Source organism: Pecten maximus, chromosome 11 (genome assembly GCF_902652985.1).
Source record: "Pecten maximus chromosome 11, xPecMax1.1, whole genome shotgun sequence".
NCBI lineage: Eukaryota > Metazoa > Mollusca > Bivalvia > Pectinida > Pectinidae > Pecten > Pecten maximus.
In genome coordinates, this window is record NC_047025.1 from 32,799,266 (window position 1) to 32,825,948 (window position 26,683).

Sequence of the window (26,683 nt, forward strand, 5' to 3'; positions counted from 1 at the left end):
GTTGTTTGTTCATTGTTTGGGTATGAGGAGTTGTTTGTCCATTGTTTGGGTGTGAGGAGTTGTTTGTTCATTGTTTGGGTATGAGGAGTTGTTTGTTCATTGTTTGGGTCTGAGGAGTTGTTTGTCCATTGTTTGGGTATGAGGAGTTGTTTGTCCATTGTTTGGGTGTGAGGAGTTGTTTGTTCATTGTTTGGGTATGAGGAGGTGTTTGTTCATTGTTTGGGTATGAGGAGTTGTTTGTTCATTGTTTGGGTCTGAGGAGTTGTTTGTTCATTGTTTGGGTCTGAGGAGTTGTTTGTCCATTGTTTGGGTGTGAGGAGTTGTTTGTTCATTGTTTGGGTATGAGGAGTTGTTTGTCCATTGTTTGCGTATGAGGAGTTGTTTGTTCATTGTTTGGGTCTGAGGAGTTGTTTGTCCATTGTTTGGGTGTGAGGAGGTGTTTGTTCATTGTTTGGGTGTGAGGAGTTGTTTGTCCATTGTTTGGGTGTGAGGAGGTGTTTGTTCATTGTTTGGGTGTGAGGAGTTGTTTTTTCATTGTTTGGGTATGGGAGTTGTTTGTCCATTGTTTGGGTATGAGGAGTTGTTTGTTCATTATTTTCCGTGTTGGCAGTTGTTTGTTCATTATTCGAATGTGAGTAGTTGTATGCTTATTGTTTGGATTTGAAGAGGAGTTGCTTGTCCATTGTTTGGGCGTGAAGTACTCTTTGTTAACTGTTTCCTATTTGTTTTATGCCATGTAGAATGTTGTTTCATCATTGTTTAGGGCGTTGAGTTTTGGGTATTACTGATTTTTTTACGTTTTCGTTTCACTCTCTTATTGGTGTTAAGTGTTACTTGTCCATTGTTAGGTGTGTTGAGTGTTAGTTCATTGTGAGGTGTGTTGAGTGTTAGTTCATTGTTAGATGTGTTGAGTGTTAGTTGTCCATTGTTAGGTGTGTTAAGTGTCAGTTGTTCATGGTGAGGTGTGTTGAGTGTTAGTTCATTGTTAGGTGTGTTGAGTGTTAGTTCATTGTTAGGTGTGTTGAGTGTTAGCCATTGTTAGGTGTGTTGAGTGTTAGTTCATTGTTAGGTGTGTTGAGTGTCAGTTCATTGTGAGGTGTGTTGAGTGTTAGTTCATTGTTAGATGTGTTGAGTGTTAGTTGTCCATTGTGAGGTGTGTTGAGTGTTAGTCCATTGTTAGATGTGTTGAGTGTTAGTTGTCCATTGTTATGTGTGTGAGTGTCAGTTGTTCATGGTGAGGTGTGTTGAGTGTTTGTCCATTGTTAGATGTGTTGAGTGTTAGTTGTCCATTGTGAGGTGTGTTGAGTGTTAGTTCATTGTTAGGTGTGTTGAGTGTTAGTTCATTGTGAGGTGTGTTGAGTGTTAGTTCATTGTTAGATGTGTTGAGTGTTAGTTGTCCATTGTGAGGTGTGTTGAGTGTTAGTTCATTGTGAGGTGTGTTGAGTGTTAGTTCATTGTTAGATGTGTTGAGTGTTAGTTCATTGTGAGGTGTGTTGAGTGTTAGTTCATTGTGAGGTGTGTTGAGTGTTAGTTCATTGTGAGGTGGGTTGACTGTTAGTTCATTGTGAGGTGTGTTGAGTGTAAGTTCATTGTGAGGTGTGTTGAGTGTTAGTTCATTGTGAGGTGTGTTGCGTGTTAGTCCATTGTTAGATGTGTTGAGTGTTAGTTCATTGTTAGATGTGTTAAGTGTTAGTTCATTGTGAGGTGTGTTGAGTGTTAGTTCATTGTGAGGTGTGTTGAGTGTTAGTTCATTGTGAGGTGTGTTGAGTGTTAGTCCATTGTGAGGTGTGTTGAGTGTTAGTTCATTGTGAGGGGTGTTGAGTGTTAGTTGTTCATTGTTAGATGTGTTGAGTATCAGTTGTTCATTGTTAGGTGTGTTGAGTGTCAGTTCATAGTTAGGTGTGTTGAGTGTTAGTTCATTGTGAGGTGTGTTGAGTGTTAGTCCATTGTGAGGTGTGTTGAGTGTTAGTTCATTGTGAGGTGTGTTGAGTGTTAGTTGTTCATTGTGAGGTGTGTTGAGCATCAGTTGTTCATATTAAGGTGAGTTGAATGTCTTTTGTTCATATAAAGGTGTTTTTATTGTAACTTGTTCATCGTTAGATGTGTTGAGTGTTAGTTGTTCATTGTGAGGGGCGTTGAGTGTTAGTTGTTCATTGTGAGGGGTGTTGAGTGTAACTTGTTCATTGTGAGGTGTGTTGAGCATCAGTTGTTCATTGTTAGGTGGGTTGACTGTTGTTTGTTCATTGTTGGTGGTGTTGGATGTTTGTTAATTATTAGTATGTTGAGTGTTTGTTCACTGTTTAGAGTGTTAACTGATGTTTGTTAATTATTAGTATGTTGAGTGTTTGTTCACTGTTTAGAGTGTTAACTGATGTTTGTTAATTGTTGGTTTGTTTAGTGTTTGTTCACTGTTTAGAGTGTTAACTGATGCTTCTTAATTATTAGTATATTGAGTGTTTGTTCACTGTTTAGAGTGTTAACTGATGTTTGTTAATTGTTTCTGTAATTCGCGTCGTTGTCTGTTCCTCGTTGGGACGCTGTACTTTGTTTGATATCATTCTGCAGTGTTGACTTGGTTGTTCTATGTTTAGTTCGCAGTTTTGTTGATTACAATTGATATTTGCTGTCGTGATCGTGTGCCGATTCTTTGTTCGTTCTGTTTGAGTAATCTGAAGATTTGTTTTAGTGGTTGGATGTTCTTTGATTGAATGTTGTTTGGTTTTCATTGCATGGCGTTGATACCTAGTAAGATGGTTGGATTGTACACACCAACTGATGTGTCTGAGTTTTATTCCTCCTCTAATTCTAAACTTTATAAAATAACTTGTCTAACAGAAGACGTCGACGTTAATGCATGATGTTTTACGATAATTGGACGTTAATCGTCATATTAAAAGTACATGGGAACCTCAGTAGCATTCGTACCTATTGGCGGAGTACATGATATATAAGTAGCTTTGACCAAAGTGCTCCGAATTTATATTGAAACAACCATAGAATACAAAACATTCACAGCTAGGGCATTGAATTAACCCGAGACACCAGCTGGCAAAATAGACTAAATCAGTTCCTGTGTATATAGCGTGATTAAATTTAAGCTTATTTTGGCTGCTGTAATTGAGTTTAGTGACGACAACACTCACACATTTTAAACGTTTTCTAACTTTTATAAAAACGTACCGCTGTTGGCAATATCTAAAATGGCTTAATTAATGGTTAGGAGCAATATTTTAGAGCCTGATAAACGCCTTCTACAAATCTGCCTGGCTTTAGAGGGCAACATCAGTGGTACTCAGCATTAATAAATTGGCGAGTGATATCATCTTGCATTCTGAAGGAGATAAATAGTAAAACGTTATGAATAACATCTCGTGGTATCTCGCGTCACGTTGTGTAACCTGCTGTGATTTGCTGATACGTTTGCCTCCCGTCGGTAACATCCGCTGATTATTGTTACGGCAGCCATTGATTTGTGCTGATTTATTGAAACTAAAAAGGTTCGCTACCCTTGGCTTCAAGCAGAACTTCGCAATGTGTTGTCAGAAAAAATAAAGAACGATTACACCAGAAATGTTCAGGCTACAAAAGCCATCTAATAAAGAATGAAGAATGCGCTTCAAAAATGAAATATTGCCACAAACGACTCCACCTATGTTACCAAATCAATAATGATTTCGTACATACAAAGCGGGACTTGTAAGATTTCACCGAAATAATAATTTGCTAATTTTCCGTTATTATATAAGTCGTAAAAATGTTAAACCTACGTCCTTTTCTGCAAACATTAACAGTTAATAAGCATTTTTTTTCTATTGCGCAATAAATTTTACATTATTTAGCGCGGCAGTCCAATTCAATCTCGGTTCTAAGTATTTGACTCAGTGGAAGACGGTATGTGAATGATGAACAATGGATTTGTAAGACAGTGACAGAAAATCGTTGAAAAGTCGCCAAAATCAATGTAGTTTGGGATAAAACTAGTTGTTTGTGTATGAAATCCTAAAATGAATATGTAAATTAAATTAACTAATATTGAAGGTGTGCAATATACAAAATGTATAAAATGATACTTCGCGGTATTTGGAAGGTCATTTGAACATATGAGGTAATTCCAACATAGTACGCAAAGCAATTCCGACATAGTACCCAAAGATATTCCGACATAGCAAAAAATTCCCTAGCAAACAATCCAACAAAGCACATATGACTTTTACTCTATTACATGTTTTCTTCGCAGACGTGCGCCTTTCCCAACAACCCACAATGTCATATTGATGCCGTGCTCTCAAGAAATCTGTTTATACATTACCTAATCTAATTGAAAGGTTGGAAGAAAATTCACATTGGAAGTATCATTTGGGTAATACAAAACAAGTATACCATACCAGTACTTCTAGAGAATGCCAGTCTTTGCACCTTATTGGAATTCGATGTAGTCGTGCTACACGCCCTAACCTCTATGTATATAGTGGAGATGTCAAGCCCTTCTTACGGAATCTGTCTCGACGTAAGTACCGATATATCTAAGCACGACATATGCATGGTGTATATATAGTATGCACTCGTGGATATGGTGTAACAAGACGTGACATCAACGATAATCGCGACCACATGACACATATATTCTTTTATTGGACCCCAGTTTCATCATTATTACTTTTTAACTTTAAAGTTTCCATAAGGAAACATGACAGAATTTGAGGAGAGTTCCGTAACTCAGGTAATGTTGTCATACGGACAATTTTAAGTTAGGGACACCAAGACCATTATTATACTAACTATACCGTCCGTCGTCGTCACCTAACCAAACAGAAGAAAGTCCAAGATTTGCAAAAGTCCACATTATTCGCTCTAGAATATTTCATGTCATCATTAAAGGATGTTACGGCTGACATTATTCTATTCTGAATACCAGGCGAGATAATTGTGGAGAAAACTTCATGGAGAATCTTAACAAAATAAATGCAAGAGAAGCAATTTTTATTTCAAATTAAGTCAATGTACAACACATCCATGTTTTTGCCAGCTTCAGAAGCATTTAGACTAAAGGCTGGCTATGTATGTACGCACTCGGCTTACCAACATCTAGGGGTCGTCTTGATTCTGCCGTGTAACGTAAAACTGTCAGTAGGAATTAGTGTTGTTGTCTCTTCTAGCTGAAGTACAGCGCGTTCGTATCGGCAGGTACAGGTACAGGTACCCTCAGATGGTGTATTGTGGTATCCACAGCTGTGTAGGATGACTGGTATACCTGATAGTATCTGGGATCGAGAACGTGTGTATCTACAGCAATCAGACGCGATCCCCCACACGGAGACGTACCGACAATATTTGAACCTAGAGCCAGGTGACTATCGTACCTCTGAGTACAATGGGGTGACACAGCACGATTAATCGTTAATCTGAAAAATCAGTGTCTTCTGCCAGGTGGAACAATGACTAATAAACGTACGACAGGGATGATAGGTGCCAGGAAAAACAATGTTTATTAAGAATGTTTGAATGCATTGCCGCTAATTAGAACCATGATTATTGTTCGTCTTTCTTGCACAAAAGATGATTTTGTGAACTACAACTAAAATAATTGTAAAAAAAAAAAAGGGGGGGGGGGGGGGGGGGGGGGGGAGGGCGGGGGGTGCAAATCAGTAGCGTATTATTACCACTCCGAGGGAGAATATGGTTTATGTTCTTGTTTTAATACTGAGAGTGTCTCCCTCATTTGAGGTAGATACATCTTTGTTGTACAGTAGTAGCGTACTGTTGAGTGAACAAACGTTGCCGCAGTTGCATCAACATAAAGTTACATTCGAGAATATATTGCATGATAATTTTATTTCTAATGACTATATATTTCATCGATTTTTTTTTTGTTATTTTTTTGTTATTTATTTTTTTTTTTTTCGTAACTGCAAAAGCATACTCAATAATTATTCCTTAGAGACCCCCACATTATTGGCCTTTCATCCGCACTCAGTAACAGCAAATAGATTCTTTTCTCATTCCTCAAACCTGCAGGTGTGGTTTCTAAAAATGCCTAACAAGACAAATATTCTATGTCAAATTCCGGTCTTATGATCAATATGTTGTTCCCGAAACTTTGTTGGCTTAGTCAGATTTCACTCATAATCAAAACTGTTAGCTAATTGAAACTGAATTTATGAAATATAACGATTTTAATACAGAATGGATCATAATCGAAACAGAATGTTTGCCATTAAGTTAAACTATTTAGTTGGTGTAATTCCCCCGGAGAAATCACCGGATGTGCTATCCCCTCCAGCCAGTGTCTGAGGTTCCTGTATATGGTTTTTCGTAACACGTGAATTTGGGCTGTGTGTATTTCGTAATTTGAGTGACAGCAGTGCGATAAGAGACTGGGCTGTATAGACATGTACGATAGTACGATAACGGAAGACATAAAGCGACACCAGAGGAACAGTAATTAACGTATATGCGACAACATATATATTGGGCCTCACTCTCAACGATAACGGCGCAAATATTTCTTATTTATGTTCTCCAACGGGGCGGCAGAATTACCTCCCTTTGAAATAGTTATAATTTTCTTTGTTCATAATTCGTAATCGGAAGCTTCTCACAGAAGCTTGGGAATGACATGTGAAAGAACCCGTCTTTGGCGATTTCCTGTAGTCTTAGTTTTGTTAACCAGATTTATTCTGATCTAAAAGCGAAAGTTATCTCGCCGCGTCCCAATAGACCCGATCACTTGTTAATGTACTTATACTACTCACTTTTATTAACACGATGTTTAAATCAAAAGGTTTAGTATACAAAAACAATGAAGACAACAAACTGTTTAAACTACTGTTTCTAATGTTTTTTTGTTGTTGTTGTTTTCTCGTTATTGTACCGGTACCTGTTGCTATTTGAACGTCTTGAAGATAACCATAAGTCGATATCCATGGCCGCATTAATAATCTCTGTTTTCTATTAAATCTTTATTTCTAGATCCTATTATCTTCCCTGATGATTCACATTTATTTCCATTCCTGTCCATCAAAGTCTGTAAACCCTGATTTTTACACTTAGTAAATCTGCATCACCAATGCGCTTTCTTTAACCCACACTAGCTGTGTTATGCCCGCCGTCCTACATTCCAGAGGGGTGTCGAAAGCCAACATGAGGCCTGTCAGCGTCACTGTGCCGTAACACTATTAAACTCAACGATACAAAACAGGTTGAAATTATGACAATTTTTAAATAATTGAAACCAGACGCTTATAATTTAAAGATACATGGAATATAGGTCATGAGTCTTTGTGTATGCATAAAAAGAAAACTATGACTGGCTGTAGGCCAAGTCGGCGGGTTTAATTTTAATACTGTCTAAATGTATATGTGAAACAATATCTTAACCTCCTCCAGATTTCAGTAGTCTTAAAGGTAGAAAACCTTACTTTCTGAATTTAAATTGACATGAGAGTATAGTGTTTTACATTAATTGAAAATTAAACAGGATTCAATGGAAAGCATTCAGGGAGATGAAAACATGCAGGAAAGCTAATGATACCTCATACTTCCATCGTAAAGACAGGTATTCCTCTAGGTGTTACTCTGAAGAGTTTTATAATCTTTTATTACACGTACATATAACTAAATAGATCGCCCACTTGTATTCATGATGAGAACCTGTCACATTTCGAAGGTCCTCATCCGAATGTCAGCAAATTCCTATACAAAGGAGTGGGGTGTGCTTGAATCAAGAACGGAGTTAGAGCACACCATTAGGGGAGGCTGCCAAATGGGACACCGAAAGGTTCTTGTATGGAATTTACGGAAGATGCTTAAAAACCGTTTTCATTCACGTGGATTTCCTCGATAACTATATCGCGCTGTGTTTGTAGTAATGCTATATCACTACCGCGCCAATGTACGACCGAGCCCAGTACGATAGCTAGCTCCCACAATAAGACGGGATTTGTTGTAAGTCGAATTTCAGTCTTGGGGGAGAAACACAAGTCACTCCCGCTAATATAGCACACAATCTGTGCCCAGAATATAATTGAAATACATTTTCATATGGAAGAGTTAAATCCATCTGGATTAAATTAGACAAGTGTACGTCACTTATCAGCATAGTTTAGCTCTGAAATCATATTTACTTATAGGATGTTAGAGCGGAGGTGGTTTAATACCTCCTCCAGTAATACCTGGAAACTGCCTAATGTTTTGTGTTCAGTTTGTCAGTTTAAGATGGTTGTCTCCGTCAGAACTAATTTGTTCTATTACTATTTTTGTAGAAACGTTGTTCTATTAAATTCCAGACTTCCACAATAATTACATTTATATATAATCTTTAGCATCGGGATAAGAATATTAAGGTGTATTAAAGGCTTATTCTAGATTGATTATCGCGGAAATGAGGCATTCAGTCATCAGTCAATTCAAATGCGATTTTTTAATTAATTGTACTTTGCAATAAAAAAGGTATTCTCGCGCGCGACTTACCTTGAACGCTTATTTGTTTATATTATCTTTTCTTGTTAAAGGGAAGATAGTTTTGGCGACCTACCCAATGATGATGACTGGTTGTGTGGGTGGGAGATCAGAATTTACTTCCAAACCACGGTTCTGATACAGATAGTGGACTGCAATGTTACTTTATGTTCTAGTCTCCGTTATTTACCGAACTACATGTCTGTAGTATATAAACTAGTATTTAAGTGGTACAAAACTACAGCAATCATACATATTTTATTCCAATTGTTCTTTTATGACATATTTTATCGCTGTAAATAATTTCATTAAAGCCATTATGTATCTACGTGTTAATAAGGTACTAGTAAACTAAAACACCATTACTGAGATGTCAACAAATCGTAGTCAAGGTCATGACGTCATAGATTTCAAATTAGAATTTACAGAAAAAAATGAAATAATACGATTTATATCAGATATATTTTGGCAATAAGACGAAATAGTTCTGATGTACAATGTACCTCGATTTCTCGTGCAATGCTAATTTTTTCAAGATGGGTCATTTGTGTAATGTTGAAAATGGACCCTCGATGAAAATTGACCCTGGGTCAGTTTTCAACGTCGATTATTAAACCTGAATGCCGTTGGAAATTGAACCATCAGAGCATTCTTCACTTAGACCCGTGGAATATGGACCCCGTTGAAAACTGACCCCATTACAAATGGTTTACCATTTCGTTACTTAAACCCGCCCAGTCGACCCGATTTATATGGCAGAATTGACCACACCAAATGTCAAAGGCACTAAGTCAATGTTTAGGTCAAGCGATGAGTTGTTTATTTATAGATTTCATTTACATGAAACATGATCAATATGTTTTCACCAGCCAACGAGGGAACTTTTGAATGTCGTGTAGCTCGGCATACGACATGCAACATTCAGAATGGTGTGAAAGTAATTCATGGGCTTGTGCGGTACATATTTATACTGGCGTCCCCAAGTAGATCACATCGACCAAATCGCCAAGAAGATCACATCGACCAAATCGCCAAGAAGATCACATCGACCTAAATCGCCAAGTGGAGAATGGTCATTGCTCTTTATGTGATATATGCAGCTGGTCTCATAATCAATGTAGAAAACAGATCTCTACATGTCCATAGTTACAATACCTACTCCAGAGAGGGCGCTTACAGGGATAGAGAACCCATGTATTTTATGTCAAATGGAGTAGATCGATGAAGCTGGGGTTTTACAGTCAATTTTCAGCGGTCAATATTCAAAAGTTGCACCGGCTCTTCTTAAACTTCTGTGTAATCGACGACAACCGCCATGCCAATATTTGGTTAAATCCATTTCAGTTATGTCATCAGAATGAGAACCGGGTGAGTGACAAATTGAACCCCCAACTAACCAGATTAGTGACAATGGAACCCCCACCTAACCGATTTAGTGACCATAGAACCGCCACTAACCGGGTGAGTGACAATGGAACCCCCAACTAACCAGATTAATGACAATGGAACCCCCACCTAACCAGATTAGTGACAATGGAACCCCCACTAACCGGTTTAGGGACAATGGAACCCCAGCTATCCGTATTATGACAATGGAACCCCCCCCCCTAACCGAGTGAGTGACCATGGAACCACTAACTAACCAGATTAGTGACCATGGAACCGCCACTTACCGGGTGAGTGACCATGGACCCCTAACTAACCGGGTTAGTGACAATGGAACCCCAAGCTAACCGAGTTAGTGACAATGGAGCTACCAGCTATGTAAAATCTGTCGTCAACAATTCACGCATGGATTAGACATTGAATGTTCAAAAAACATATACAGCGGATAAAAAGTAGTTACAATCTACTAAAACGGTTATAAGAACGATACACACTAAATTCATTTCGTGAGCAACTTAATTAGATATTCAAATATGCATTTATTTTTGGAGAAATATTTCGTTGAACGTATTTACGAAGTTAGAGATAAATACAATTATCTTTACAAATAACAATGTTCAAATACTACAATTAACTTAGAAATTCACTCTAGAGTATTATTGCAAATTTCCAAGTATCAATTTGAGGAGAAAGCTTGACTATTAATATCCAATACTTACCCTGTACAACGGTCTCTCGTTTCGCGTAATTAGCGTGTCTGGTTGATGAATAAAATCTTAATTCTGAGGAATATCAAGGTCTATTGACCACGTCCAACATCATATCGCATACGAAACAGTATTAGCTTCCAATGACATCCGGATGTGACCATGTAACTTGCACTACGACTTCATCAACTTGTAGTTCTATAAAACGTCTGCTGTAAAGTTTTTCCTTCAGCGGTCGGAATCTGCTGCAGTGATCTTGTTATTTGTGACAAACCCTTGTCCGTTTATACAGGACTTCGCAGGTTCTTGTCGTGATTTTTAAGGCCATACTTCCAAAGAAAAAAAATATATAAATGTTTACATTTTGACCTCTTTCCATTTTTCAGGCTTGATATATACCTAACAAATTATGTGTATTTATGAAAGTATACGGGAAATTCCCAAAAAACAATAACTGGGTCGGACAGACCACCAAGTTTCTATGCAATTAAGTATCACAATGCAACGGGAGTGTTATCAGTCAAAACAAAATGGCGGAACGCCGAAAGCGTGGGGCTGCCAAAGCGCAGACAAATTCTGCCAAAAAGAAACGTAAAAGGGTCTGGAATCGGCAAAACCCCAGGATTTTGTTAGGAAAAGAATTCATTAATTGAAACTTAGCAAGAGAATAAAAAGGAGTAGGCTCGTATTCCGATTTTGCCGGACGTCTATTGGATTGCAGTTTAGCTTGTTCCGTTTTCCTTGAACATTGTCAACTTCACCGATCTGAATTTTTTCAGTGTTTTGTTGTATGCATATTGCTAAAATGAAGTATTTAGTTGTATCTATGTTTCTATTGATCAGTAATTACAAGATCGTTTTGCTAATATCTTCCATGAAAGCATTAATAGGCAAGTTCACGTACACACTCGATATGTAAACAACGGTCATGTGTGTAATTTATGTGTAGTGTACGTTGTTGTAGCCCCGTTCTCGGATCTGTGACAAATCTCGCGATAAAATAAATGCGTCGAGTTATTTTTATACATTGATGTCGCAAGGATTCCCCCGGTCAAGCGTCCAGTCCATTGGTCGTGAGCATCTTGGATTGCCATTAATACATGTGTGCAACTAGAACTTCACATTATTTGGGAGTATGCGGCTTCAACGCTTACTATCGGATAATGGTGTTTTTTTGTTATTTGTCGGATAGGGACCAAAATATCAGTATCTGATTATTGTCAGAAATCACTATAAAAACCTTCGAAGTCTTATATTATAGGACCTTGACAAACGGTTACAACTGTTACACGTAGGATATTGAAGCTGAAATAGAAAGTTAACTACATTGTACTGCAGGAATCTACTACCCTACTTATACCAGCTTATTCGTAAGTTATTCCTACTCATGTTGTCAGGAAAGACAGGGGTAAGTGGAGTTTGTTCCCGACAGTCTGTTAAGATATCTTATTACTCAACAAAGATGTTATCAACAGGAAATTCAATCCTCCACGCCCAACTCTCAAAGACTGGAATAAATTATGTTTGTACAATCATTTTATCTTAAAAGTAATTTCTTGGTAGTGATTAGCTTGGAAAATCGACAATGAATATCATCTAGAAGGACATTTTGTAATTATCAGTGGGTGGAATTGTCACACACGACCTGGTAAAAAGCGGACCCCGACATTCCAGTAAATGATTCCGTTTATGATAGCTGGGATGTATTGGTGCAGTCTTTAGTCCGTAGTACTAAATATGATATACTTTATACCTACGTATGTACCGAACTACATGTATGAGAACAGATCTGTAAGAAATCATTTCGGGAGATGATATAATAATGTATAACTTTATAGGAACATATTGCCGCAGTGCACCTATAGGTTCTGACTGATCGGCCGAGGGCCATGACAGACCATTATCAATTCTGTTTGACTTGTAACTTCAGAGGAAGCACAGCCACAGTAGGCCTAACAAAACCATCCCAGCCCACAGCCACTGTATCCCTCCTCACCGTGAGAAAGGGGCCTGCGTCCTCTGAGACGGGCCCTTATTCCTTTACTTTGTTAGTCCTAAAGCCTCCTGCGCCTTTAAACTCTTCTCAGAAGCGACATAATGAAAAGAGAAAACGATTTCAAAGAAGCTAATTGTTAAAAAAAGAATAATGTTATGTTTGTATTTCCCTTTAATCTGTGTAATTAGTGAGGGGCTTTGTTCCCAGTATAACTTTGGTATTGATATATACATGTAGTATATATAGGTAGTCTCGGTGTCATTACCCCCATTGAACTGCTGGTGATTTTCTAGCACATGTAAGTTTTACATACATGTAGACATCCGACGATTATTTATCAGTAGTCTATGGTTTAGGCTCAATTTTGTGTTATATACCAGATTTTAGGAACACCATGGACATGTAATATGATTTTGTAAACGAAAATAAGAAAATATCTAAAACACGACAGCTTATATCCAACCAATATCACCCTTAATACCAATACTAATAAAACTCCAGATCCGGATGGTTTTTAGGAAGCTGAGAACACGGCCTGGGTGGTCGTTGTTGTGTCTTTGGATAAGACACGGTCTGACCGATATTGAATGCGTTTGATAAAACGGACAGACAATTTGATATTATATATTTAGACCTGTCAACCTCTAAAAACAACGACTGTGACATTTCCGATTTTATTCAAAATGTATTCGCATTTTTATGGTAAACAGTTAGAGAAATGTAATCATTGTAACAAGAAAGTGGTGTTGCTATAATCCATTCAGTTGTATAATGTGGACATTTTGTGGTTTAAGTATGATGAATGGAAATGATGGTAAAACTTTAAACAAGTATGATTTTAATTTGTGTGATAACTGATTACCTATCGCTACATCAATTCTCAAAATGTGTTACTTTTTTATTTGTATTCCGCAATCTTTTATCAACTTTTACTAGTATAATATGCTGTTAAGGCATAATCTATAGTATATTATTTGTATTCCGCAATCTTTTATCAACTTTTACTAGTATAATATGCTGTTAGGGCACAATCTATAGTATATTATTTGTATTCCGCAATCTTTTATCAACTTTTACTAAGTATAATATGCTGTTAAGGCACAATCTATAGTACATGTATATTATTTGTATTCCGCAATCTTTTATCAACTTTTACTAAGTATAATATGCTGTTAAGGCACAATTTATAGTACATGTATATTATTTGTATTCCGCAATCTTTTATCAACTTTTACTAAGTATAATATGCTGTTAGGGCACAATCTATAGTATATTTCTCAAAAAAAGTGTATTTTTCTCAACCTTAACTATGTCCGAAGTAATCTGCATGCGGTTAATCCTATTGTAGTTTCTGACACCTCCGTACACTCTCCGAAGTATATATATAAACATATATATATCATGCATATCGCTGATCACAGTAATAAGCCATGTACCTCAATGTAGTTTCTGATTGGCTGCCCAGATACACACATTACAACTTGGCCAGCCCCTCGACCAACCGCTGCTTGTCAGCCGCTGTACCAGCCCGTCTCACGCGTGTATACTCAGCGGACCGGGAACGGTGAACCCTGCCTCCGGATACTCTCGTTAATGAATTCGTCATTTTTCACATCAGAGGGGGTAAAGTTATACGTGACCCATGCAACACGGAAACTTCAAATCGAAATCCTCTGGATCTTTACTTGTGTTTAATACCTGGTATTAGGTCGGAGGGGCCTTAGCTTCACTATCTTGTTCCGCTGTTAAATGTTTTCATTCGACCGACTTTTTTAAATGCTATACAACTAGTTGATTGTCAAAGTTTTCTTGTGTTTATTTTGGCGAGATTTAAAATGTCAGTCACTTTTTATCTCGTCTAGTTTCGGTTTCGTTTCGACATTTTGTGTTGTGGAATAGTGTTTGGCGGTGAATCAAACAACTTATTATTGGATTACAGTTTTGATAACAGAACAAAAACTCAACCTGGAATAATGTGTATGTCGACATGAAATTCTACGGAACTTAATGGATATGTTATGTTTAACGACGGAAATTAATCTCTAATCACTAATTTATAATTCCGCAACAACAAGTGTGTGTGCATGTTCTTGGATTTCTCATCTCTTCACGACGATGCAGATTTTTGCAAGTAAGTATGACATTTTATTATCCGGAACCATTTATTACTACATACCCAGCAATAGTGTATGCCATTAAGATATTATAGATAAATAGTACACACGAACGGCAGTTGTCAATCTCAGATAACCATTTATTCATATCAATTTGTAATTCAAGTTTATACATTCATACTCTCCATGATGGAAAAAAATGATAATAGATAAAACAGCGACATTGTAGCGATTGAGAAGAAGATGAAGGATGATAAATAGAAAATAGAGGAGGCGCATTCGATCAGGTAATTTCCTGAAACATAACACTTAAATGTCAACTATAAAACGACGTGTAAGTTCAAAAAGTAAGCAAAAACTAACGTATGTATCACTCATCATTACCATACCTTCCCTTCGAGGTCTTCGTCTGTCTAGTTTCTGGCCATCATCGTTTATTTTAGTCACACATTCGATGATTCATTCGTCTTATTAATCATCAAGCCGTCCATAATATATATACATGTAGCTGCCCAGCGGATGTTCTATGCCACCCATTCACATTCGCAATATTTACTCATATTCAATATCATCAATAAACAGTTTCGTGGTAGACTGGAACACTCTGTAGCCCATATGAAGGTGTAAATTTCCTACAAGCAAACAATCAAACCTCCTAAGTTAGCATTTTTATGCTTCTTAAAATTGGTGAACAGGTTATTTAGGTTTTTTACCCTTCAGATAACTCTTATGGGATTTCCCTTTTATCGGTTATACAGAAAATAAAAAGGCACATACATGTATTTACCCATCCCGTGCAGAAAAAAATGTGCTCATTAACTTTGCGAGGGGACATAAAACTAAGTAGATTTGTAGGGGTAGGGGTAGGGACGGATGTCGGAGCCTGGGTGGTGATATTTCTCATCATAGTTTAGCTGAATCACACAACTACAAGTGTTCTCTACTCCGGTTTCTCAACGCAAGAAGGAATATACGATGTATGGTATAATTAATCTAATGAAGTAAAGTCCCATGTTGTAGATAGTTACCGGTGTATGAACATTATGTTCATGGTTTTAGCTATCGTTCTGATTTATCCTGATATATCCGTAAATTGCTATTAATATTTTCAGACCATCAGTTGTGTGTAATTATAGATCACACAATAGTGGCTCAGATTAAGTAAATTACAACATTGTACATGATACCAGTTTCATATAATATTACATATTTGTATACATAGCTAGCTTTTTACAAAGCGTCTTATTTCATACTTAAGTTTTTCTGAAGCTTATCTGATGTCTATCACTGTCTTTCCTATATTAAGTAACATTAACAAACTAATACAGGTACATTCTTACATGAACGTCATTTCAATGATCTTTATCCAAAAGAGAGTTTTTAACAGTAGAGTACTTGTCCAAATCAAACGGGTCATCTCATCCTCACCAACACCAATCAGGACAGACGATTTCTTTTGACATCGTTGTTATCAAAATAGTTGAATGCTAATATTTTTTTAATAATAAAGGGTGCCATATTCCTACTATCCTGACGGTTCATTAAGTTGGCCTAGACGGGTTTTCTGTACAGAGTAAATACATATGGTAAGAAATAATGCAATTACAAAATTAGATAAACAAAATATATGTTCAAACGAAATGTTCCACTTTGCGGTGTAGCCGTGTAACATAAAACGGGAGTAAGGCGTGAACAGATTGTTTTGACTTAGAACATGTGTACCGCTGAGTGGCTGGATTATGTCATAAACAAATAAACCGCTCTGACTTTCACGTTACATCACAAATTATCAGATTTATGGATAACGCATCTTAAAAAGCCAAGTCTGACCCGGGATGACGTTTTTATGTACATGTGTATTTTTGCCAGGAAGTGAGGAAGATAGTCACACGCATTAGAATGTGTATATATGATATAGATAGTAATGTTCCCAGGTATTTGGTCTCGGGTTTGGTTGGGGTACGGCACGGAATTTCATTTTTTTTTGAGAGGATTCAATTCCGTAACTAAAGATTCTCTTACGGTTTAATATCACCAAGTTCACAAAAATAATCAAATTCTTGTACAATTACCACGTATCCACTTGTGCAATTACCACGTATCCACTTGTACAATTACCACGTATCCACTTGTACAATTACCACGTATCCACTTGTACAATTACCACGTATCCACTTGTACAATTACCACGTATCCACTTGTACAATTACCACGTATCCACTTGTACAATTACCACGTATCCACTTGTACAATTACCACGTATCCACTTGCAATATGACTATCTTCATATTAGATTACTGGAGTTCTGTTGCCATGACGTCAACTCAAACAAATCATTTGACAAATTTCCACTGAGTGACTTAACATAAATCACCGTTTGACATCAATCGAAGTCTTGAATGACCTCTGTGATATATGGTGGCATTTTCCCTTAAATGAATTTGTCCTTCGCGACTTCCTTCCGGCTGTGCAAGCAATTCCAGTATCATAAAAACGTATTTACACTTTGAGAGTTAAACACATGAATATATACACAAAAGTTTGACTGTTGAGACTGTTCCTTAATCAAGGTTTATGTCATTAACGTTACAGGTTGACGAACGACTTTAATCCGCTAAAGGATTAACGTGTGATCCACAGTTAATGCGTATTATCTACACAGTTTATGAGAATACTTGTCATAAGCGACACAAATGTAAACTGGGTTAAAATCCACACATAATACATGTGCTGGTAGTGTTACATTTGTATTTAGTACAGTCACTGCATATTGTATGTACAGTTGAGGGCACCAAGTGTTCACGCTGTGTTAGGTTAGTTGAACGAGGGTTCGAATTCCCGCGGGTGGTTTCGCCAATGCTTGTTTAACCTGTCTTTACAGTTGTTTACAGACGAAGCCACACATTCAGGTAGCGAATTCCAATTCTGTACAACCGTGGTACATACGTAGTTGTAGTTTTCTGCTTTTTACATGATTTTTTAATAGTTTCTTTGAGTGGCCTCGTGTAGAGCTGTAGTCACACACTGACAGTGTAAAGAGTTTGTCCTTTTCCAATCCCAAGGACAAGCTACCAATGTAAAATTTCGATAACACGATCGAGGGTGTTACAACAAGGAGGGGTTTCTTTATGTTCGATCTGACGTCAAAATCACCTGGTCGTAGAGCATTACGTCATAATCAGTTTCTTCTCTCATTACCCGTGGTTGACAGTGGTCAAGGTATCAATATTAACGTACACGTGTACCTTATATTTTAATATTTTACTTGGTTAGGCAGACCTTGTCTGATGGATGCTATATAGGTGGCGAGTACAGTGAGGTTGGTTGTGTGTGTTGGGGTGGAGGGAGTATCGCAGAACAATGCAAACCATCTTATGAAGTACACCGCACCAGATGATAATGAAGATGATGAGGGGAGATGAGGATGACTAGCCTAGCTACCGTCTGCATCTAATCAAGTCTGGACATTGTACAGTACAAATACCGAGCGTTACGTGGGGGCACAAACGGAGTACACCGTATAACGTCGAACGATAACAGCCACTAGTTCACGGTATTGGGTTCTTCCCCACACAATGGAGGGAGATAACGACCTCCAGTAACATGTATCAGGTTCGTCCCCAACGCTTGGAGGTTGGAGAGGGTATACGAGATAACCAACTGTTATTGTAATGCGATCCCCTCCCCACCCCCGCTGTGACTGTCTCGGGAGATACAGACATTTTTCGTAGGTTTTCGGCCATTTAAATAATTTACATCCATAAAATACAAATGAATCTCTCACGGTAACTAGATGGATGCGATATTAAAACAATTCCTGTCGGTCTTAGTCATGTCAGAGACGCATCTTTAGGGTACAAGGACAACCCAGCTATCTATTTTTTTCATTAACTATGCTGAAATCGTGACTTCCTGAAAATAAAGTTTTCCTTCTTGATGTTCTCGAACAGAATCTTTTAATATAAGAAAGGAATTCGGTGTATGTATCATTTTGACTGGCTCGACTAAAATGAGAAACGATTAATTTCATCAACCTCCGGTGAAATGGAATCTTATCCAAAACAATTTCAAAATATGAGGCCCACGTTTTTATAACTTGAGGTACACCGTGATGTATACTCCATAATAGATGCTGCCTTACAGATCTTTTAACAAAATTTGTTGAAAAAAATCCTTTCTTCTATGTGATATCCTGTTTGTGAAGTCATATCAGACCCTTTTTTTGTCATATCAGACCTCACCATAAGGTCTGGTCTTTGTCATATCAGACCTAATGGTGAGGTCACAAACGAAAAGTATCACCAGGTAATATAGAAAAATATCTATCTTAATTATCAACTTCGAAAAAAAAACATGAATAAAAAATAGTCGTATAACCGTGTTCGTCCACGAACCGTAATATTATTATTTATAACCCAACAAGTTTTGCTGAGCTGAGGAAATGGGTCAGTTTCTTACAATGCAAAATTGTTCCTTATCTGCGATCCGTCAGAGAGTCGGTGATCCGTTATCCGTGCGGTATATTGAAATTGACGAGTCCGTCTAAGCTGACGAGGACGTAAGTCGGAGATGACGTTATCTGTTGTCTTTATCACGTGTTCCGTCTTCTTTCCGTGACGTAGCTGTCACAACTACTGTATCTCAATCAGACATGGCCACGCGGACCTTGTCAGGCCGAGGACACGCTCAACTTCAGATCGATCAATATCACCTACAAGTCCTTAGTACTTAATTTATATATCTCAGAATGTATTGCCATGACTTTGTCTCTGGTTTCTCTAAGAGCTAATCCAGAGACCAGTCAGACCTGTGCCCTGGTTTATCATGGCGCTAATCCCAACACCAGCCAGGGGTTGGACTAATATCCGGATTATGCCGGCATTGGACTCATTTCCGGATCAGCTAGGTTAAAATATGCTAAAATCAGGATCTGTCAGGCCAGAGAATCGGCTAAACTCGCGATCTGTTTGCAAGGGCTGAAGTAAACTCCTGATGTGTCAAACATAAAACCGGACGGGAAGGAATACGGGGATCTGTCAAAAACAAAACTAAAGTACTTTTGATTACACTGTCGGTTGCTATCCACGTAGGAGGTGGGATTACTGGTGAGGGGGTTTTGTTATCTTTGACATTCATTGTTGGGGTATTGTGTGTTTTACTGAACTCGCTTTGTAAGCATTGGAAAATGCTGATGAAAATGGCCTACTTAGTCCAAAATGCAACTCTCAGACAGAGGCGTTTTATTAGGTCTGACATTCTGTTTCGCTGATGTAAATCAACACGTTTTTATCTTTATGATGAAAATTAAACAAGAGTCGCGTAAACATTAACTGCGGGTCACCTTCCGGTCAAATCCAACATGGCGGAGTTTGAACTCCACAGGTTGTATTTATCACTTGGCGCGGTTATAAACACATAATTAGCTGTTCCGTGTCTGTGTCTGTTGTCTTTCGGTAATGAGAAAATATCGACGAGCAGCCTAGACGGGACGTTATGATAGAGCGCACATGCTGCACGTGTAACATCTGGTCGAGCACGCGTAATTCTATACTGACGATTGAAATATAACAAGATACTGTGATTCTTATATTACCGTCGATACCACTGAAACTCTAGGATACTTATGGAACACGAACAAGGATATGGTATTCGATAACGTTGTTGTATCGTACGTAGTTATGATATCAACAACCTTGTTTTAAAATATACTAGCTCGTATTGACTCATACATCTTATTTCACGAGAAATAACGGTCGCCCACAACATTTTACTCAGAGTTTTATGATAGCATCTTAAAAGTCAATCTGCCTGAAGTGCCATCATAAGAGAATGTAGACATGCCAAATACGTTTCATCTGAAATCAATTACAGAGAACAGAATCGAATGTGCCGAAAAAAAACTCCTAGAAGTGCCATTTTTTCAACATGAATCGGTACACGTAAGCTACCAATTAGATAAGCTATACGTAATTTAAATGATAACCTGACGTGTACCATATTGGTATGGGTTTAATGCTTTAATACCGATGTTTATAGCTTGTTCTTTATGCATTGCTGAGGAACATCAAAAGAACTACTAGGCCAATTTACATTAGACAGGCCTAAATCATTCATTTATAATTAGAGATGTGTTGAAGTGCAACTATCAAAACACAAAACAAAACATATTTTATGGGAAGGTATATTAAAAATGGTGTTTACGTGGCAGAGGCTAAATTGGTCACTGTCTCTAAAATGAAACTTATGATTTTTATCTCATTGAATTACTAATAATATATTATTTGTTTCACGTTTCTATCATTAGAATTTGGCTCGGCAATTCTTTATTAACAGCAGCAGACCAACTATTCTCAGTTCTTGTGAATTAAACGTAAATCAAGAATTTTCAGAACAAGATAATAACCAGATTATCCAAATCAGGCGAACTATTGCGTAATATATCGGTAGCTCTGTTACCATAGTAATACCCGTCACACGTACTTGTCAACGTTACGTTTTTGTATCGTGAAATAAATGTGTCAGGGCTTTAAATGAACAGGAGGTAGTTTATTGTTTTAGCTGATTCTTGCTATGTATTCTCTAGAAGTCAAGTAAATAAGAAAACTCAAGCCGAGTGTAAGATACTGGTATGTGTAAAAACGTTACCCTTTAGTAGTATAGTCCTCACAGCCCAAACATCCCAACACTAATACAAATATGCAACAGGCATATCATGAGCATATCTAACGCCCCTCACTTGACAGTGGGGCTGTCGAAAAATAATTATTATAAAAACAAATACAGCAGGTTCCAACGCATAACTTCTCGTTTTGACATTACATAACAAGAAACGAGAATGTGCTGCCAAGAAAGATTTTCCCAACACCAAGCTATCTCAGTGTGTTTGGAGAGAATGTTAAGGCCGGGATCTACAGGGTACTCCCGGTCATCATAATTTATATAATTACTTAAGTTACATGGATAGACACATTCTACTAATAAATCAAAATTAGCTTATTTAAGTATGGCTTTTAAATACCAGACAATGACTTCGTGGAGGTAATGTATTATATGAATGGAAATTATAAACTTTTCTAGAAAATAAAGTCAATAAAGTAAAGTCAATTGACTATCATCGTTGCGATGTCCCCATTTTTCTCGTGTTTTTTTGTGCTTTAAATTGAATATTTTTGGATGTTTTGTTTGTGTTTTTTTTTTTTTTTTTTTAATTTTTGACAAGTACCAAAATGATTTTGTCACATTTATCTCATTACCATCCAATCACATCAAAGCAATACTTTACTTCGATAATCGAGGTAAACCGCGTCGTTTACCTTATTACTCTTGTTTATTTCTTTAGAAAACAATATCATGAAGGTTAGGTAATGGAGATCGGCAGTTCATTCGGTGTAACGCCCATATGGACATGGTGTCAGCTTATCTTGTGTTCTTAACACTGGATTAGATCTCGTCGAGAGCGATAAGATGTGTTATCTGTTTATCAGATAACATGGCGTTACAGTACTATCCTCGGCGCTAGCATAACATCCCAATGATACCGGGAATCCGGTAAAAAAGGCCTGAATACACCTACAACATTGGAGCGGGAAGTACGCTGCTCATTACCAAGACAAGGTAGCTGACAGCTTGCCATGTCGCTGGGGTGAAACACTGATGGTTACATAAACGTTTCTATGTGTGAGGCACTTGGCACTGCCTCCAGGTGGAGCACGATACAAATGTATTGTTAGGAGCAACATTGACAGACTTGGTTTCGTATGGAAGTCATCTAAGGCTTGATACTGGTGGTCCTCACGCCAGTTTATCACGAGAATTTATAAACATTTTCGTAACTGAAGTTTGCATGGGTAAAGGTTTATTGTCTAAAGTAATTAAACCCCATACATGTGGATGATTTCCCCATTGTATGATTAACACAATTCAATTGAGAGAGGCAGAAGCTATCATAATTTTCAGTACCAAGTATAGGCAAGATGAGTAATTTACTGTACTGATAAACTGCGAACATATATTTCCAAGTACATATATAAATTATTGAATACATTTGTATGAAGTTATTAAAACTTAAAACAACTCTTACAAAAAGGTCAACATTATTAACACTACATAATACAAGAACTGCCAGTAGTTATATACATATATTTACATTCTGTGTTGCATTTGCCTATATGTCGGTAGTAAACCAAATTGTATTCATGAGACTGTATACTACAATTTACAGTGATTCGGTCAAAGTAGGAATACAGCCCCATGTGTTGCAGGTCAAAACATATGGCCGCCAGTTACTTTCGGCCTGGAGAGCTTTCGAATGCTAGCATTTATAATCCACAACAAAATAATAAAGCAACTTCACAAGTTATGAGAGTAATATTTTATAATTAAAACAAAATGTAGTCAACACAAATTAACTATAAGCGCCGTTCTTTATCTAGGGATTATCAAATTGTCAAGTCAATGTCGTCACACTCACAGGGGCTCGTTTCCGATTTTTCAGAAATGCAAGAAACGACATTAACATTAAAAGTCCAGTATTTATATAAAAAAAAATCTGGTTTTGTATGTAAATTGAATTTTAGTTTTGTGGTTTTTCACTGATGTCAAAGGCCTACCTTACAAAATCGAGCCCCTGTGAAGTTGAAAATCGTCTGCTAAGATGTGACTGGTTAGACTTGAATCTGTTTCGAACGAAATACAAATGAATCCTTGGAATCGTTTTCACCTACTGTCAAGACGACCTTCATTTAGAATTTAAGAACTGTTATTCTTCTGAAATAACGTAAATCCAGTCGATAGAAACTTAGGTGTTTCCAAGGAATCGAGTTTATCCTGTGCAATACCCGTTCAAACCGCATCACTTCTAAATGCTAACCGTATAGCATTGCGCCGAAAAACGGCTTGGATTTTAAACAATCAGAAATTATGCAATTGTGAATAATTTGACGATATCTACAAACGTATATGAAATAGAAAATAAAGTCAAATTTGTGCAAAACCATTGTATGTGTTTGCTATTAATAACGACACGAGGGACTATATTATTCCTTCTGGAAATTTTGGCTGTTCCGGTATTTGAGCTAGATGACATCAGTTATAGGGTAAGCGGCAAATTCAAACGCGTCATAATCTACATTAAATAAAAAAATCTTTATGAATGTAAATATAAGCATTGAATTGTTACCAAATGGTAGTATACAGTCGATATGAATACAATTTGGGTGACAGATAAATATTTTATGTCACATTCTATTTATCTGTCACCCAAATTGTATTCATATTGACTGTATGCTACCATTTGGTAACAGTTCAATGCTTAAGTATAACATTGGTATATATTGGTCATTACAACCATAATTGTGATAAGAGGTGTACATACACCATCAATTTGTAGGTAAGCAAAACATGACAAAGGTCCAATATAGTATAAGGGCACACGAAGCCTGGGGATTCCCTCGTTATCAATGAAGGAGACTTCTTCGAACAAGATCTCTCAGGGAAGATTTACATTTTGCATCAAAGGACTAATATATTGATAATGTATTCACTTTTCATTGTACCTTTAGAATTACAGAAAATTATGGATGATATTTTGGGATAAATAAAATAATCAATAGGTACCTACTCCTTTGACTGTCTTTATGCGATGAATCTCACTGTAATTGTGTAAATTGTTATTTTGGCTAACGATATAATTTATACTTCACATAGTTCTGATGCTTGTCATGGGTGAAAAAAGCAAGCAAAATCAAAGCTATTTCCAGATATTTGCGCGAAATATTGGCTAGTACGGCACACGTGTGATATAATTTTGAACCTTAGTTAATTAACTTATAGCTAATTCTGACATATGTATTAAAACCTGATGTAGTAAGTAGCATCTTGATGCTTGTCGCTCACATTAATCTTCATCTCATGTTGTAAACAAGCCTATGTCAGTAGCATTATGAGTATGCGACAGACTGCTACCTAGGCAATGTGACCTCTGTAGTCCCCTGTAAATAGCACATGCATATCGAGATACCTGAGGATGTTTTGGCAGCTCAAGTCATTCTGAATAAGCTACAGACTCCTCTGACAGCCCTTTGCTTCAGGACACGATCACGAATGACCATCTCAGCACCAGTGCATGATTTGTATGAATCAATTCACATCGGTTAGTTCTTCCTTCATTCCTATTGACATCGATGACCATGACCTTTACCAAGAGTCCAATTACCACATAGTGTAATACCATTCCCGCCACCTCGCCCCTCTCTGTAACTCTCAGACCTAGTCATAGTGTAACACCATTCCCGCCACCTCGCCTCTCTCTGTAACTCTCAGACCTAGTTGGATGTCGCCCAGCGTTCCTTAACTCGTGTCTAACCGAACACTCATCAGACACGTTAACCAGACGGCTTCCCAAGGGCTTCCTATATGATTTATGCGCCAATGTTTTGATGTATGCAAAGAAATATTGTTGTAATTGCAATGATGGCCGTGAATAGTGTTAAGTGCTTGTTACAAGAGTTTGTTAAAGTGTAGTGCTTGTCATAAAACACCTCGAAATATTACTGGTCTTCTAGTCCTGAATGATTCAACCTTAATTAAAATGAAGAGCTCATACTTTGGACTTTAATCCTTTTTAAAATTACCGTCACCATTTTGACGATCAATACGTAAAACATAATTATGTTATAATGCGGAATTCCATATTCTTCTTTATGCCAATGTCGTCATTTTTTTTCTAAACCTGCGCAATATTTCAATTCAACACACACATGTATCCATGCCAGTGAACCTGATCCATTATGATATTGATCGTATAGCCTCGTAATCAACAAACATCCTAAAAGCTGGATTCCTATACAGTATTTATAATGTCATTACCGAAATAACTTACCGTAGAATAATTGACCCTGGTACATAAACAGGGACTGGTTATTACTAAACAATAAACTACACGAGAGTTAATCGCCATTACGGTCACGTAACGGCAGTCTATGTTAGTCCAACAGAACGGTGTTAATCTAATTAGCTGTCATTAACACCGGTCTATACCTCCCTGTTAATGACTTCTCGTCCATCACTCCGAAACCCGGCCATGACAAGGCGCATTATCACCGACCCAGCCTAATTACCCCCACGTATTTCTGACATTCGCGTATCCCTCCGCCACAACAGGACGAATTAACTGTACTCGCTGTCAGTCGCATGCAATAACACGCAGGTGCTTCACTCTGGAAATTCTTCACAGCTATTTACGCATAGTTTAGTTCTGTGATTAGACAAGGTCTTACTGGAACATTTTTTCAACATTTTGTCCAAAATGACACTTAAATGCTTAATGAGTTTTCTGAATGTTTATCATGATAAGAACGCTAACATAACTATATCATTATTTCTATGAAATCCTCATGTTCGTTAATAAAGGGAGACAATCGACAGCTGGGGATAGAGGAGACATTGATATGGGTGTAGGGGAAAGCCAACAAAGTGCCTAGATAAAAACTGATCCTCTTTTTGTTGTGTCTGTCAAAGTGGGAGATTAGCCTTGCATGCAGGTGCAGGGTTCTGAAATGCCTTGTTGATGTGACGCATTCTTGGCATCCAAAAGTACCCTTCCCTTTCACTTACGTTTTGCCCTAGATCTCACCCATTTCTTTTGATATCGAGATATGGTTTGAAATCCAGATACGTATGCGTATGTTATAGTATTTCTTACGGCGATATTCCTGGTATTTTGAAGTCAGTCATCAAAGGAAATCAGACGGTACCTGTTTCGTATTGAGAGTTATATTCCGTATCCTTCTCGGTACATGTGATTCGGTCCGCATGCATAGCTTTAAGATTACAGTGCATGATGTTGCACTTTCATCAACGTTTGAAGAATCCCTGTGATATCGCACATTTTGATTTACGAGTAAATGTGTTTTTCACGTGTATAGTACAATTCGTTATCATCCGAATCATTAAGGCGTTTGGGTTTACTTTTTTAAAGGTTGAAAACGACACCGATCATCTATTAATACGGCAGCGTATTAGGA

The 26,683-nt window shown here is 37.4% G+C and overlaps 2 protein-coding genes across 2 annotated transcripts in view; one reads left to right on the forward strand and one right to left on the reverse strand.

The window, feature by feature from the left end:
• Positions 1 to 1,192: 1,192 nt before the first annotated feature.
• On the reverse strand, positions 1,193 to 2,023 carry LOC117338565 (putative uncharacterized protein DDB_G0286901). The gene has a single exon (XM_033899923.1). It carries the CDS (start codon positions 2,021 to 2,023, stop codon positions 1,193 to 1,195), a length of 831 nt encoding a protein of 276 aa, XP_033755814.1.
• Positions 2,024 to 14,088: 12,065 nt separating this feature from the next.
• The window catches only part of LOC117337738, a 42,142-nt gene continuing 29,547 nt past the window's right edge, over positions 14,089 to 26,683 (forward strand). Inside the window, exon 1 of the mRNA XM_033898839.1 lies at positions 14,089 to 14,677. Within this exon, the coding sequence (XP_033754730.1) occupies positions 14,662 to 14,677 (16 nt within the window). The 5' untranslated portion in view covers positions 14,089 to 14,661. The remainder of the gene's footprint in view (positions 14,678 to 26,683) is intronic.

Bases quoted from the DNA above. Each gene is read 5' to 3' on its own strand.
- LOC117338565 (XM_033899923.1), bottom strand. From the start codon at position 2,023: ATGCTCAACACACCTCACAATGAACAACTAACACTCAACACACCTCAC.